At 33.9% G+C, this 17,483-nt stretch overlaps 2 protein-coding genes across 3 annotated transcripts in view; one reads left to right on the forward strand and one right to left on the reverse strand.

The window, feature by feature from the left end:
* Positions 1–4,446, reverse strand: part of c1galt1c1 (C1GALT1-specific chaperone 1) — a gene marked incomplete at its 5' end in the record, with an annotated part of 5,565 nt that extends 1,119 nt beyond the window's left edge. The window contains 2 exon segments of the mRNA NM_199667.3: positions 1–2,064; positions 4,242–4,446. The exon segment at positions 1–2,064 is cut by the window's left edge and continues 1,119 nt beyond it. Coding sequence (NP_955961.2) covers positions 1,094–2,047 — 954 coding nt within the window. The 3' untranslated portion in view covers positions 1–1,093.
* A 3,786-nt stretch (positions 4,447–8,232) lies between these two features.
* The window catches only part of zdhhc9 (zDHHC palmitoyltransferase 9), a 44,625-nt gene continuing 35,374 nt past the window's right edge, over positions 8,233–17,483 (forward strand). Inside the window, exon 1 of one of the 2 annotated variants that reach the window (XR_012389530.1) lies at positions 8,233–9,028. Coding sequence is in view for 1 of the 2 variants with exons in the window: in NM_001110026.1 (NP_001103496.1) it covers positions 8,874–9,028 (155 nt within the window). In the remaining variant the exon portion in view is untranslated. 2 annotated transcript variants of the gene reach the window in all.

The raw sequence follows: 17,483 nt of genomic DNA on the forward strand, positions 1-17,483 counted from the left end.
TTGGTTGTAAAGTACTGAAACATGCCTATACGCTTGTTAAGTGTGACGTCACACCAAGCGGCTTCCGGGTCCAAGCGCTATATCAAACTGTATGGAGAGGCTCAAATGGTAATAATAAACATTTATGTCCTTGCCTAATATCAGATGGCCAAAAAATTTTTTTTTTTTTTTTTTAGAAATTGTTAAAATTTTGGTATTTGTGATGCAGCAGGCCCAGAGACTGTTGTCCACTTTGCTTTTATATAAAATTCACTTTAATGTGTGATTTGACTAAAAAATGTCATAAACAAATATTTTCTCAATTCAAATGAGTAGCGGCTTGAAACCGGAATTATAATATCCATAAAGTCCATGATGCCACTGTTTTCACAATTGTTTTTGCCAAAAGTTGCACTTTAAATCCAATTAAAATAATTAGCTTTTTCATGCCCCCCAAAAAACATTGTCATGTAAATGAACAGTAAAAATGTGTCCCTCTCAGTTGCTGGAGGGCCAAATCCTTGCAGAGTTTAGTTTCAACCTTATTTAAACGCACCAAATCCAGCTAATCAAGTCTTTCAGGATTATTTTACAACCACCAGTATGTGTTTGAGCAGGGCTCGAACTAAACTCTGATTTTGACACCCCTGATATAAAATATACATTCTCTTTTCCATTTAATTAATGGTTTTACAGTGGTAGAAGTAAATGCATTCATCCCCGGTTCTAATTACTGTAACTTGTGAAAGTGTAAAATAATCACACGTCTAAAAATGTGAACAGTGTTATCTCACGTGAACATCATCTAGAAATGACAGTTTTGACTTGGCATGAAAGCAGCTACTTTACCGACTTCTGAAAACAGCAGGAACTATAAATCTTGCCGCAGATTTACACAGATCTGATCCATAAATGTGAATCTAGCATTTTTATTCAAAATACTGACAAGTGCACACACATGATCCAGCACTTGACTTATTAGTATTAAATCATAATGCAAATCCTTTTCATTTTTACCTTCACCAACTTCACAAATAATTCATCCCGCACCCAATTATGATCAACATTTCACTGCTGAGAGTCACAGTAAGAGTTCCAGAATCCACAAACTCCCTCAATCATTATCAGAGTCTTTCGGAGGCAGAAATGTCAAGGAATCGTGAAAGTCGTGTCCGTACGGTCGAAGTCTGTAGACGCCGTACATCAAGACCTGTATCTGACTCGGCGACATCCCAGCAAATGTGATAGCCATGTCAGAACAACAGGCCTCCACCACATCGCCCGGATTTTGGCTGATGCTATCCGAAATCAAAGAGCTCACACTCTTCTTGTTAAAAAGCCCTTTGCCTTGGGCGTCCTCTCCGTTTTCAGCAAACACTCCGCTGTACTTCAGACAAGTGGCCAGTTGCTTTTCTTCAGACATCTTCCATAGAGCTCGTCCTCGCTCTGGACATTTATCTTCATCTTTAAACACCTCCATCAGCCTCCTCATCGCTTCATAACTCAACACAATCCCACTGTCGTACTCCACATAATCCAGCTCTCCAGACTTTTCCGTGTGGCCAATGTAAAACGGCTGGCTTGGATCTTTATCCAACACCAGGTATTTGAGATTCTCTATAATAGCAAAGGTGGTGGGTCGCGCTATGAAAAACCAGTGCAGGTCTCCGGCGTTCTCATAAGCGTGTTGGATGGCTTTGCGAAGCCTTGTCCACTCGTCCTGCTCCTGTAGGTCAACCGCATCTAGAGCTTTAGACGCCTCAGAGGTGTAAAACACAGATTTGTCGCAGTGTTTGCTCCAGGTGTCGTTAGCTGTCGCCCAGTGAACTAAAAGCTTTGGAGTAACCATGATGAGGCAGTAGACTCGAACCTGCATAGCGAACTCAGACATCTGAGACTCTGATAACTTCTGTAGCTCATCTTTGCTGACAGGTTTCAAATGATGGTGGAGGTGATTGTGACCTTCTGAGTGGGTTCCTGGATTAAAGGTCTCAAAGAAAGACATGATCAAGCAGAATATTCCTCCGAAGATCATGCCTTTCATAAATGAACTGCCCTCAGACATCATGCTAGAATGGAGTCGTCCTGTGATAGATTAAAACAACAATCAGACAGAACCGTAATGACAGCTCATGCATTAATGACATATTAAAAGCCCCAAAATAACTCTAATACTTCAGTTCTTTATTTAGACAACTCTTGGCTTTGGTATTGAGGTAAAGTTGGTTTTATATTCGCATATTGGTTCATTGACAACTTATGACAGGAAGCTTAATGTGGCTTATTGTACCTGAACATCAACCAGGGAAACCAAAACTTATGTCAAACATTACTTGTAATTAACCCGAACTACTGTAAAAAGAATGAGTCCTAATGACTTAATGCAGTGTTTCTCAACCACATTCCAGGAGGACCACCAACACTGCATGTTTTTGAGGTCACACCCTTTGTCTGTCACTCCCATTACAGGTCTTTCAGTCTCTGCTAATGAGCTGATGATCTGAGTTAGGTGTATTTGGTTAAAGAGACATGGAAAAAAATTGCAGAGCTGGTGGTCCTCCAGGAACGTGGTTGAGAAACATTGGCATAATGTACCTTAACAAAAAGTAGGGAAACCAAATATCTATCAAATTCTACTCGTGACAAACACTGTCAAAAGAGTGAGCTCTTATTTTAGTAAATAAAAATGATCATGAAATGCGTTTCTCCCTATTGAGTTAATTATAAAAAGTGGGGCACGCCAAAAATCTATTAAAATTTACTTGTTATTAAAACTAAGTACTATCAAAAGATCAAGCCCTGATTCTGTAGATGAAGTAAACAACGTCATGTTAAGCATTTTATCCCAATTTAAGTCCATTATAACAGCTTAATGTGGTTTAACTTAACATCTGGAGACAATTCAATTTTTATAAAATATACTCCTGATAAACACTTTCTGCTGTTAAAATAACAAGCTTATATTTTAGATTGAGGTAAAGTTGATTTTATATTTGCACATTCACTCAGTGCTAACTTGTGACACAGTCCCTATATTGTTAACCATGGTACTTTGAATATTCGGTGTGAAATCGCATGTAAATAGGACTTCAAAACAACATTAGCACTTTTTAATTGACCGTGAACAGTGTTGTACTTTGATAGTCTTTGGCTGATTATATGATTTCCCTATTTAGAATGTGCAAATAAGATTATATTATTAGGGAAAAAGTCTGAATGTGCGACTATAAAAACCAACTTTACCTCAATTTATTTTAATATATGAAGTGAACAATCTCACTTTAAGCATTCTCCCCATAGTCCATTATAAGGAAACAGCTTAACGTGGCTTAATGTACCTTAACACTGACCAGGGAAACCCAAATTTCTGTCAAACTTTACCTGTGATTAAGAATAACTATTATCAAAAGAAGAATAAGGAAAGGCTTAAAGTAACTTAACAACCGGGGGAAACCAAATGTTAAAAAGGCTGTTTAAAAAAAATCTAATTTTATTTATGATAGATTAACCCTTGCTTTAATGGGGGAGAAAAGACTTAACGTGATGTTTTTCCCTTTAGCTATAGTTCAGGTTAATTACAAGTAAAGTTTGACATAAATTTGGGTTTTGCTGGTTGATGTTTAGGTACAATAAGCCACATTAAGCTTTTTTTCGTTGAGTGTTCTAGAATGTCCCTTATGACGGGGGGGGGGGGGGGGGGGGGGGGGTTTAGATCGAACCCTAATTAAACACTCCTGAACCAGCTAATCAAGCTTTTTCTAGATATAACGTTTCTAGAAAATTCCTGGCAGGTGTGTAAAGCAAGTTGGAGCTAAACTCAGCAGGACACCGGCCCTCTAAGATTATGTTAGGACACCCCTGCCTTATGACATACTTTCTATATTGTTTACTATGGCACTTTAAATATTTTGTGTCAAATCACATACAAGTATGACTTCAAAACAACATTACCAGTATTTAATTGACTGTGAACAGTGTTGTACTTTGGTCGTTAGCTGCTAATAAGACTTAATTCTTTAAAATTGGCCAAGAATACTTGTCTGAAATTATATTAGTAATGAGAAAGTCCTAATGTGTGAATATAAAACCAACTTAACGTTACACAAATGGCTTTTGTGACCTGCTAAGGCAGCCGGTCAAGTTTATCGTTATTTAATTCAAGCAATATTTGTGAACATACGAATTCATCTACCTGCCGTGTAACAAATTTAACAGGTGACCAAAAGTGTACATTAAACCATTTAGATTGTTAAATTCGTTACCTTTTAACGACGAAGAATAGTGATCGCATTTAGACGCTGCACCGTCGCACTTAGTTCCGTATACACAACCGGAAAACAACGAACAAATATACAATCTGTTCTGGAGTCAGCTCAACCTGTTTTGCTTCACATTTATTTGCATGATGTGTTGTAAGAAAACTGGTTACAGTCCAGTGTTACTGGATCTTAGAATACGGATGTTTAATTCCCCGCTAATAGCACTCTGGGAAATGTATTTTTTCGGTTAAGTTTCGTTGTAATGAAAACGGTGATAAAAACTACAAACGTCGCTTTCCTGTCGGCGAGGACGGAAATGATTTAAGTGCTATAAAAGTTTTACAGATTATACAACCAAGTTAATATTTCATTCAGTCACAAGAATTTCAGGAACTGAAATAAATAAGGTATAATAAAATTAAACAAACAGATAAAACTGTACTTACTATGTCACAAGGATAAATTTGTTAATTTTAATTTATAGGAAAATATATATTAAGATCTCAGAGGTTTTTTTAGTCTGTCAGGCATTTTGTTTGCTTAAGGGCATTTATTTTTATTCGTCTCCTATGTTTAGTGTCTCCTATGTTTAGTTTCGGTAAACTAATTACAATGAAAAAGGTTTAGTCAAATATTGATGTGCCTCATTTTTGTCCCATCAAAGAATCCTGATAAAAATGTTTTAATTTCAATGAAATTCAGACAGAAACAGCTATACATTTGAAAAATTAAATAGTGAATTAATTGTTATTTAAATTGTTAAATTGAAACAAATAGTTTAAATAATTTATCATGAAATTTTACTTAAAATTATATTTCAAAATTCTTTAAATGGAAAACTGGTATGCTATTTTTTTTTTAAACTGACAATTAAAAAATATTTATTTTTATAAATGTTTTATATTTTTCAATTATTTTGACAACTTAACTTTTGCATTTAATTATTAATTTGTAAGTAGTACTTAATAAAAGTTTTATTAAATAAATCATAATGAAATGTCACTATAAAGGTGTCTATTTAAAATACATATTAGCATGGATTTACTTAATCCACATATAATTTACCTGTTATTCATAAAGAATTTCATATGGTGATTAAGGCCATACCTAATGGCCTTGCTCATTTAATGAAATGCCACTTGTCTTTCGAAGTGATTGTTAAAAAAGAACCAAAGTTTTTAGTTCAAGAATAATGCGTTCACGACCTTAAATGTAGTATTAAAACATAAGAAATGTTTCAGTCAAAGAAAAAAGTCACTCCGAGGGGAAAAAGTTCTTTGGAATTTTCTAATAGATAAAATCAACTTAAAAAACTTTGATCTTACCTTACAAATTCTGTGTTCTGTGTGCTTAAAAGTGTTACACAATATCTCCCCCCACAAATTAGATTGTGTCTAAATTTGATAATCCTAATTCAAATTGTGTCTTGTAACTCAAGTATTGAATCAATTAATCATCTTTTTGTCAAATGCCAACATGTTAAAGGGTTTTGGTCTGATTTATCAGTGTTTTTTTTTACATCGAATTGTAGGTGTAACATTGAATTTTGTATGTCTAATATAATTTGTTACTTTTCAAATGACAAACATGCAAACAAACAATTTATTTAATTTAATGGGTAGTAATTATATTCACAAATGTAAATTTTAATCATTACCCAATTTGCAGAATTTTCTCTGTGACTTGAATTGTTTAATTGCTACATTACAAAATGTTTATAGTAAAAAAAAAGTGTGTGTGTGTGTGTGTGTGTGTGTGTTGGGGGGGGGGGTTGTGATAAAATGTTATAAGGACTTTAAACATTATTTAATTTTATAATTTTGCCTCGGTAACCTGTTTTTTATTTATTTAATTAGTAGTATTTTATTTTATTTAAATTTTCTTTATTTCCTTGTTTATTATTGTGCTTGATGTCATTCAATGTTATGATCTTATATCTAAATCACACGAATATCTTTCATCTCATGATAATGCCCTTACAGGAAAATGACACCAAAACAACATTTTTTAAATCATCAATGTAGAAAGATACTTAGAGAAAGCAGATGGTGCAGTTACCGAAGCCACCAGCAGAGGCCAGGCCGAGGGGTCAAAAAGATTTGGCCGGTTAGCATGACTCTGTTTTAGCCCTTGATAGCAGATGTCACTACTACCTACACCATCTGTTTCCAAAATTCGTCTTCTTTCATTTACATTCACTGAAAATGAGCCATGTTTTCTGACAAAATACTTTTTTAAGCATTACTTCTTTAAAGTAATGTTGGTCTGTATTTATATATTCATGGATTTTTTTAATCCAGCCACTTAAATCGGCCACTAACTGAGACAAATAGAAAGACTCCCTGCTAATTAATATCTTTCTCTGCTATAGAAATAATCTTTGCTATAGCACAGCTTTCCTGCCCAGCATCTCTAATGAACTCCTACTCATAAACTTGCTGAACTCCATCTCTCAAGATCTAAGCTTGAACAGCATTCGCTTACAGCATGTCCAAGCGCTTAGACCATTTTACATACTGAAGAGATTGCAGGCTGTCTTTTTTATGCAAAATCTGAAGAGATAAATTACTCATGCAATCATCACTGGTGCATAAACAACTCAAAAAAGCACTTTTTGTTTCTCGGCTGCCTTCATTTCATGAATACCTCAAAAGTGATATGAGGGACAAAAAACATTAAAGGAAACAATAATAAAGAAAGAATCTGCAGCAGTGCTATGAATTAGTCAAAATAGGGTTTGTTTCGTCTTTGCTGGGCATGGTGAACATGAAATGCTGTTTCAAGGGAAAGCCTTTAGGAACACAATATTTGCATCAAAATCAACATTCTGGTTTGATTTTATGCACAATAAATAGACACAGGGCAACCATGTGGCTCAGTGGTTAGCACAATAGCCCACAGAAAGAAGGTCGCTGGTTCGAGTCCTCTCTGAGCCAATTAGCGTTTCTGTGTGGAGTTTCTTGACATCCTCATGTTCGCGTGGACCTTCCTCCGGGTGCTCTGGTTTCCCCCACAGTCCAAAGACATGCGCTAAAGGTGAATTGAGTAAACTAAATTGGCCATATATGTGTGAAAGTGAGTAGTGATTCCCAGTACTGGGTTGCAGCTAAAAGGGCATCTGCTGTGTAAAACATATGCTGGAATAGCTAGCGGTTAATTCCGCTGTGGCAACCTCTGATGAATAAAGGGACTAAGCCGAAAGAAAATGAATGAATAAATAAATAGACACAAAGGTTAAATTATACGTTAGTAAAAGACTATTTAGATAATATTTGTTTTTGTTTTATTATTATCATTATTAATATTAATCAAGTATCTAGTAGTTTTAATAAATAATTTAAATTACTTTTTATTCTATTCATATTTTATCTAGTGCTTTGTGTCTTTTGTCATTTTTATTTGTGTTATTTGTGTTGCTTTTGCTTTTTTAATATTAGTTATTCATTTTAATATTTTTAATTGCATAACTATTGTAGTTGTAGTATTTAATTCATAGTTTTAACTGTAGATTTTAAGTTAACCAAAACAATAATTAATGAAATAATTATTTAATATTTCAATTGGATAATAAAATCCTTATTTCATAAGCTATAATTGTTTTATTATTATTTTAAGTTAGATAGCTTTATGGTATTTAAATATACAAAAACTGTGTTTTATTATTTTAGTTGTAGTTTGCTTTAATTGTAATAATACAACAATACTGGACAAATCTAACAGCAACGTAAAACAAGGATTATTAAAGGTGTACACAAATAACTAAAATAAAATAAAATTAATAGGTAAGTTTTCTTTTAACTTGCTTTAAATATAATCTTCCATTAATGGTCTCAGAAGTATCTATATTTCACTTTTTTTTAAATGATTGCCTTCATGGTGGGCTTGATATTAGCATTAGAAAACCAAATTCCTTTGTTCCCCGTGCAGAAAGGCGCTGGCCCTTTAAGAAGAGACATTTCAATCTAGGCGTGTTTCCTGCTCCCGAACAGAATCCAGTCTTGCCTGCATCCTACGACGCGAAACTGGAAGAACGAATATTTCACACGTTACCCGAAAAATTTCTTAATTATCGACACAGGTCACAACAGGGTTACTGAAATTTATTTAGTGTCGTTTCAAAAGAAAAAGAGACGGAGAATCCTTTCGGGAAAGACGCTTTTAACCAACCAAACCAATGACATAAATGTCAGTCGGTCAAGGTCCACTCACGCTCCAGATGTGTTCAGCATTTGCACGTTTATTTCATCTCAGCCTCGCTTTTTGATCCGAAATCTTTACAATTTTTAACCTGGAACACTTTTATTCTGTGCCAGAATGGGATATCTTCGCTTTTGGAGGAGGATTTTGCTTTTTGGCATTTGATTGGGACTTTAAATAACCATGGATTTAAGTACAGATGATATGCAGATATGTAGATCAACGGACTTGTGATTTAAAAACAAACTAACATTGAAGATTCACCTGGAGAATTCTGCACAGGACGAAGAATTGCATTCCTGCTAAAGCTCCAGTGTTTCTTGATAGCTGATAACTCTTAATCTCAGGTTAATCATTCAGTGGACGCGCTTGTGCTTCATTTCAGGTTGAGTTGAACGAAGATAATTTGATTGTACATTCGCTACCATGTCGGCGGTGATGATAACGCGGAAGATCACTCGAAAATGGGAGAAATTACCTGGGAAAAACACCTTCTGCTGCGATGGACGGGTAATGATGGCTCGGCAAAAAGGAGTATTTTACCTGACCCTGTTTCTCATCGTCGGAACCTGCTCTCTGTTCTTCGCCTTTGAGTAAGTGCATGTCATTGGCCATTATTAGGATTATTAGACCTCAATTACACTGCTGACGACCGCGGCTGTCAGTCTGGAGTCAGGCATCTATTCATTCATTACAAGAGAGCTTTTGCAGTGTACATGGCCTTTGTTCAGTACCATTGTAGGGTGTATTAAGCATTATGACTATATATATATATATATATATATATATATATATATATATATATATATATATATATATATATATATATATATATATCATAAATATATAATAATAATATATTGAAAATAAATAAATGATGCTCTCCTGACATTTTAAAGGTCAAAATAAGCATTCTCTTCGATATGTAAAATGAAATCTAATTGGCATATTGACTGTAGCCTACAACATAAATGAGTTAATTTTATGATAGTAAATATCTGATTTAACCTTTTTTGTGAGATCTGATCAATTAATTGATAAAAACTGTTCACAGAATCTGAAGAAATAATATTTTAACTTATTTTTATTTATTAGTTGGTTGTGTTCTTTCATGTTTTAATGTGTTGCCAATTACAAGTTCCCTGGTATTTTTGGGTAGTATGTATCCTGACTATTTGGATAACATTTTAGATTTTATTTGGATTACATTTGATTAATCTTGGATTAAATTTAGATTTTTCACCTCTCTCAGTTTGACCTCAGATCCATTAATAAATATTTTTCTTATAAAAATATTTAAATTTATAGGAAAATTATTATTTTAAATTATTTTTTTAAAAAGATTTTATATATATATATATATATATATATATATATATATATATATATATATATTTATATATATATATATTTATATATATATAGTGGTCTGAATGATTCACACCAGTTGAGTGAGTGATTTTTTTTTTTAAATAATGTAATGCGTAAAGAAGCAACTATAACGTCATTATGAAAATACATACATAAATGTAGCATTATTTTTGTATAAAATACAATGGAAAATATGTGTACAATTTTATGATGATGGTTTTGTCAACACATACAAACTGCAAGTTCGCTTTATTAAGTTGCATTTAGATTTAGATTTTTTTTTGTGATACAGTAAAAACATGTACTAAAGCAATATGTTCGAAAATATGTTTTTGTCAGATCACATAATGAAACTGTGATGTCAGAAACCATGTAGGCATGGGCCGGTATAAGATTCTGACGGTATGATAACCAGGGATAAAAATATCACGGTTTTACGGTATTGGGACTATTTATTACTATCACTGCTCTAAAATAAAAAGTAATAGGTTTATAAATAATAATATATTTGTAATAATAATATTTAAATAATAAAACAACTTTTCCCCCATATTCAACACAATATATATTTTTTAGGAAACATTTAAAATATTTTGAACCAGTAGCTGTTGATGTAGACGTTCCTTTTCTGCTGAAGATACTGTTGCCTTTAAAAATGAATTAAAATAGATTAAAAAAAACTTCAACCTTAGGAACAGTATAAAACTTTGGTGGTTTTAAAACCGTGCAAATATGCCATGATGAGCATATAGTTTTGCTCTTCTTGCTGTTTGCCTGAGCACCCATTTAAAGTGATATGCGTGCTTTTGTGCATTTTTTTCATTATGCTATGATGTGAAACAGCTGAATTACTTTCTTAAAATCAGCAAATAAACAAAGTCACTTTAATGATTCGGACTTTGCATCGCTATATGACAGTCATAACCACCTGTAAATGATTTATGTTGATTCTTAACCTCTGAAAGGACTGGTTAGTTTAATAAGTCGGTACTTTTTGCTACAAAATTTGGTTTATTAATGTTACCACCTTTAAAAGTTAATCTAGTTTCATGAGCTATGAATCTTTTTAAACATTTCTATAAGTCTGACATCACACATCACATTTCAGGGTTCAAATGCTTTATTACATGGCAAAGCAAACAAAACACAATGCTAATATACACACACAGGCAGTAGTTTACACTGTGTGTTTTTAAAAATGAGTTTTAATGTGTTATATGACTACACTGTCATCATAAATGACTGTCGACACCATCCTGTATTCTGTTAACATTACAAGGCTTAAAGGGATAGTTCACCCCAAAAAAGTTTATTATGCCGTCATTTACTTATTCATGAGTTTCTTTATTCTGAATTACACAAAATAAGATATTTTGAAGAATGCTGAAAACCTGTTACCATTGACATCTGTCTCTGTTTTTTCTACTATGGAAGTCAAGGGTTACAGGTTTTTAACATTGTTCTTTAGTGTTGCACAGATTAAAGAAACTCAGAAATGTTTGGAACCACATGAAGGGTGAGTGAATGGAGTAAATGTATTTTTTTGAGTGAACTATCCCTTTAAACTTATAGTACTCATTAAGGCATGACTTACGAATTGGATTTACTTTTAATTATTTGGTAGAAGCTTTTATCCAAAGTGACGTATACATAAATCATTAGAATTAAAGGAACAAAATAAACAAAAATATGTAAAGATTGTGATAATTCCTAAATAGTTTATCTAATTAGCAATAACCATTTATATATAAAGTTGTTATTATTATATACAACGTGTATATATAATGTTTCAAACATAATATTTGTTAATACTAAACTGTTAATGGAAGATTGTAGTATTATGTAAGATTTTAAAAGACCATTTGCTTGCTGCTGGTTTGGAAACAATGAAGAGCTGTGTCATCTTTGTTGCCAAAACACATTTTCACAACAGCAGATTTCCGTCCATGTTGATGGAGCTGGATGTGCTTCATGTTGGATGCGATCTCTGTTGGGTGGATATAAAGTCCCATGTGCGGACTATGACGTCTGTGGTTGGCGTTTCCTGAGACTCGAGTGTTGTGTCCTGCCTATATCTAGGGTCCTCCATTAGGCTTGTTCATCAGCGAAGAGGAAACGATTCCCTGTCCCTAGTCAGAAACTCTGTCATGTGCACAGCGACTGGCACTCGCTGCACGCCATGTTCATATCACTGTTACTGATAATTAGTCCTCATGGGGCAGACATATTAGCTGAAAGACTGGGCTCAGTGCAAAAGTGGGTTTCCAAATTGTTTATTACATGACAGGCTAATCGAACAACTGAGACGTTTTTTGGGCCCTTGCCATTTTGATTTTAGTTTGTCTTCATTTTTTTTATATGCATTGCAGCTTGCATGAATGCATAATGTCTGCAGATATCATCTTTATAGACTGAAGTTCACATTGGGTTTGAATGTGATGCTTTGCTAGAAATATTTTATCAGTGAGTCTATAGAGTAGATTTTATTTATCAGCTCTAAATATCACAAAAGATCTACAGTTATTCCTATATTCTTCATGGCATCTATAGTGTCTTAAGTTTCGAGAGGGGTCTGGATGGAGACCTGGTCAGGTGCAGATGCAATCTGAGCTGCATGCAATGCTTTTTAATGGGCTCAACTAACCCCACCCCTAACCCTACCCCTCACAGTGACATCACTAGCTCCATTGAGTTCATCGTGTCTGACATTGCATCGCTGAAAGATGCAATCTCAGCTTGCATCATAAAGGCTGCATCCAGATACTATTGTAAGTTTCAGTATTGCTTTTTTATTTTATGTGCACCAGGGCTCTACAATATTGGAAAAATCTAACATTGCAATATTTTTTTATTTTGCGATATGAATACAATTTCACTAAATATCATATTTGAAAAGAATTTGTTAAATCAATTGAGATGACTTTGCAGTGGGAGTGCATCTCCATAAAATCTAATAAACAATCTATAATAATTTGTTTCTGACCCTTTCATTATCCACTGTAATAATAATAATAATATAAAATGATGATAATAATAATATTATTATTATTATTAATAATAATAATAATAACAACAGTGATAATACTAAAAAATGATAATAATGATAAAACTTCTTAGCTTTTAGTAAATTGAAAATAATAGACTTATTTTCATTTAAAACACATTGCATTATGTAAACAACTTGTAAAAGCATCAGGACTGGTAAAGAAATTGGTCATTGAAAGCAAAAATATGCTGCTTTTATAAAGATTTTTTTAAACACAGATAATCTGGTCCCCTGTAAGCTTCTGTGTAGCTTTTTTAAATTCAAGCTTGAGGGTTAATACAGAGTATGAGATTCCAGACGAGATAGATGGTGTTTATGGAAATGCATTGCTTCCAGTTGTTTTGAATTCACAGGGAATTATTTATGGAGAATTGCTGAATGCTCACACTGTTGTGTTCTTGTACGCCTCTGTGTCTTTGGGGCCTGTGTCTGGACATTTCGTACAAGCACAGGGCTGATAGCAGGGCTGATCTTTGTACTTTTCATTCTGTAGTTCGTTTTCTGTTACTCTCTGCTTGTAAAGAATAATGTATTTACCCTCGCCATCCACTGTGTTCCCATGTTTGCTAAAGATTGCTGCATTTTATAAACATCTCTATTATTTTATCTACATATATATATGTACATAATATAAGTGATTATATATGTAGGGAATTATTTCCCACTTTCCCTTTAGGCTCTATGGTCAAGTTGCAGTGCAGTGAGATGGAATTAATTGTGTTGGCTAGAAAATGGTAAAGAAATATTCTCTGTGTGTGTGTGTGTGTGTGTGCGCGTGTGTGCGTGTGTGTGTGTGTGCATGTGCGTTTGTCAGACATATTGATGATACTGCATGTACTATAGCTAGAAGTTAGTCGATCCACTATTGACCGAAGAAAAGAATCACTGTTTTTGGTTTATTTTTTTAATTTGATCTGATATGAGTTAGATATAACATTTTATATTTTTATTTCAGTTTTATTTTAATTAACCACAACTACCACACAGTCACTTCTGCTATACATTTTATGGAGGAGTGTAAATGTTGCAGTTATGACAGAGTTAAATGTGTTCAGATGAAGAAAAAAAGACGAAAAATCACTTGATCACGTTAAAATGACAGTTAACATGAATGTATTTTTACACATTTATTCACACGTTTGCATTACTGAGAGCAGGAAAGAGACAGGCTGCACTGGTAAGTAGTATCTTTATAATATTGTTTATTAAAATAAATGATCAACAAATGAATGTCTCAACAGCCTTTACAAGTAAATCTGAATCTGAATTCCAATTAGAATAATACTATAAACTATAAAATACTATTCATGAAAATACCTAAATAACAGACAAATACAAATGCCCAACACAAGCGAGCCGCGCTCCAGACCAGATCAGCTTGATGATGTATAATGTCCCTGACACCGCCTGTAGTCCCATTCAGCAACTTGATAGCAACCGTCTTTTTAACGAAGTAAAACCGATTTAAAAATTCAAGAGTGTGCTGTAACTGATGTGTTTTATGTCATAGAACAAAACGTGAAAGTATCTTGAGTTTGTGTTTGCCACAAACCTTATTTAAGGGATTTTACTGAAACCCCATTCAAAAAACCCCATTCACTTTGGAACGAGGGAACCGGAACTACTAAAATGCTATTTCGCTTCCGGGTTTTTGCATACAAATTGACATCTTAGTTCCTCCACTCTATTAAGCATGTTCACATTTACAACAGTTTTCTGACAACAGAGTATAATAAAATCAGCTTAATAAATGAAGTTGTTGTCTAAGCAAAAATTAGGTTGGTTTGTGCCTTAGCAATTTATAAGCTTGCACAGATAAAGGAAGATATTTAACACCTATGCTGGACCGCATGCATTGTTAGAAATTATTGGGTTAAATATAAATCTAAAAATAAATGCATCTAAACACAATCCTTTTTTGCAGGTCTTTTGGGTAATAAAAATTACATGCAAACTTTATCTTAAACCCTTCTCACTAAAATGCTTCTATACCAGTGAAGTTGTTACCGTTACATAATAGCTCTTGGTCTTGTAATCAGATTCTGTTAATTGTGTTCACCCACTCATTGTTTCACATTAGATGTACATAATTCAAGTTTCACTTTGCCTTTGTCTTGTATGTTTGCTTTGTTGCTCAGCAGTTAAACGTCTATACATTTTGGGTTTATCAAAGAATGGTGGATAGTTACTCACGTCGTCAAGTATATGATAATGCTTGTGGTCATTTTCACTGTCTGTGTGTGTCGTGATTAAGCAGAGAAGCCTGTTTGTCCTTTTGGATTTTTCTGTTCCTGTTTTATATCAGTGCAAAACTGGCTCTTTGGCAAATATGCCTCCATGAGGGATTAGGATACTTCTTTTTTTGGCAGTAATGTATTATTCATTTAGTTTGTGAATCACTTGCTTTCAAATTGGCAAACACTTTATGACAAATTAAGAGGCTGTGCATGAAATTCACACTACAGCAGTTTTTTACCTGTGCAGCACAACTGAATTGGCCTTTTGTACTTTATACACCTGTTTTGTACTCTAAGCTTTCCTGCCATGCCTTAACACAGTGATTAGCCACCAATGTCACGTGTGGAAGTAAGATGGCAGTTTATTTGTTGACTTGCAAACCATTACCCAGTTTGTTACTGTGCTATCATCACATTTTGCAAAGCAAAACTCAAATGGATGACGTGATCGTTTGCATGTTGAATGCTTTTCATTAAAGGCCTGTTGCACTAAACAAGTTGAACAGGGTTGCAGAGGAAGTTTTTGGGTTGACAAAACCAAACAAATTCAACCTGGTTACGTGATTTCACAATGCTTGATCGAGACTTTAGCTGCGGTCACACTTGACTTTTCTCCCCATAGAATTTCATTCATTCATACACACACAAATGCATCAGACTGGAAACGCGGGGTCATGCATCAAGTATGCAGGTCGCTGTGGTGCAAAGTTCAAGCTTGGTGAAGTCTGACCTGTAAACTCAAGAGTGTCAGTTTGATTCAATTCTTGCAAGTGATTAAGCAATTCACTTCTCTGTTGAAGATTAGGAGATATCATTATCAAAAATATAATTAAATGCAATGCATTCACATGACAGAAATAAACACTGCTAATGTAGCAAAAGTCCATATTATTATATCAGTTCAAATCAGTAAACTAATTTAATAATGTAGATTCACAGACAGCTCAAAAATCAGTCGTTTTAAAAGTTCAAAAGAATTTATTTTGAAGCAAAAAAGACGCACAGAAACTAGAAGTGGCTTTATTGCATAATATATGCCCCTGCTGACACTTCCCACAGCTGATAGGTCCAGTTTGGTTTTGTTGACAAAAACCAACACAGCAGCTTGACCCTGAAAGTTTGCTCAAATTAAAACACAAGCTTTCCTTGGTCAAAACCCAAACAAAAAGTAAAACATTTCTTAATTTTTGGTGTCATCTGTCTGGGAATGGAAAGTTGATTTAAAAAGGCAATATAGCAGTCAAAATAAATTATGTTACAGTGCGAGAATGTTTAAAATAAGAATCAGTGTTGCATTGTGTGCCATGAAGGTCACTGTTATGGTTATAGTAAGGTTTGTATTATCATATTTTTACTTTGCATAGGGATGGGCAACTGGGTTTCTAGAAGGCCATTGTTCTGTTTTGCTCCAACCCTAATCAAACATATCTGAATAAGCTAATAAATGTCTTTAAAATCACTAGAAAGCCACAGGCAGGTGTGTCTAAGGTTGGAGCTAATTATAGGGATACATAGACAGGATATGGCAGATTTTTTTTTTCTAAAGTGATTTGCATTGGATTGGGCTAAAGTTCCTCTGGTTTTTTTGTTCTGCAACTCACTGATGGGTGAAATATTCTATACAGCATCATGAATAATGTTGTTTTTCACATTGGATATGAATAGTTAATTCAAGTTAATATGAATGCAACCAATGGGTTCAACAAAGGAACATACAATCATTTAATAACCCCTGAGCTCAAACATGACATCTGGTCATTTTGAGTTTTTGAGTGGAGCTTTTAATGCTGCACTCTACTTTGAATGTTTTGATAGGTTAATTTGGAATCTGAAATTCTAAGACCCAACCTGAGACACAACTGAGTTTGGGTCCAAGATTTTGACGTGTGCCTCAGACATAGGTTGGGTTAGGTATTAATTGCCAGCACTATTAAGTGCTTAGGTTATTTAAATTGAATGATAGAAATGTAATGAATCAGGCCCTTTAAACAGAGTTTCTGCTAAATGATAAGGGATAGACATTTAAAAAAATTCTACATCATGGTGTTAAGTGCACATAGAAAAAATATAAATATATTTAATAAAATCACACACAGAAATCCATCTTATAGAGATATGATATCCACTCACTTCATTATGATGCATGTTTATGCACTAAAAGGCTTTTCTTTCTTTGTGTGCACAGATTATTTTCACCAGAGATGAAATAAACAACATTTAAATCGATAAAATTGTTGTCAAACTATCAGGTTTGCATTTCAACAACTCTGATATCTATTGAAAGAAGATCCCAGAGATAACCACTATATGTAAAAAGAAATGCAGTCGGGTTGGGTCAGACTCTCGGTTCATCCTGTCTGTTTTAGGTCGGGTTTAAATAAATAAATTAAAAAC

Source organism: Danio rerio, chromosome 14, assembly GCF_049306965.1.
Source record: "Danio rerio strain Tuebingen ecotype United States chromosome 14, GRCz12tu, whole genome shotgun sequence".
In the NCBI taxonomy this organism is placed as follows: domain Eukaryota; kingdom Metazoa; phylum Chordata; class Actinopteri; order Cypriniformes; family Danionidae; genus Danio; species Danio rerio.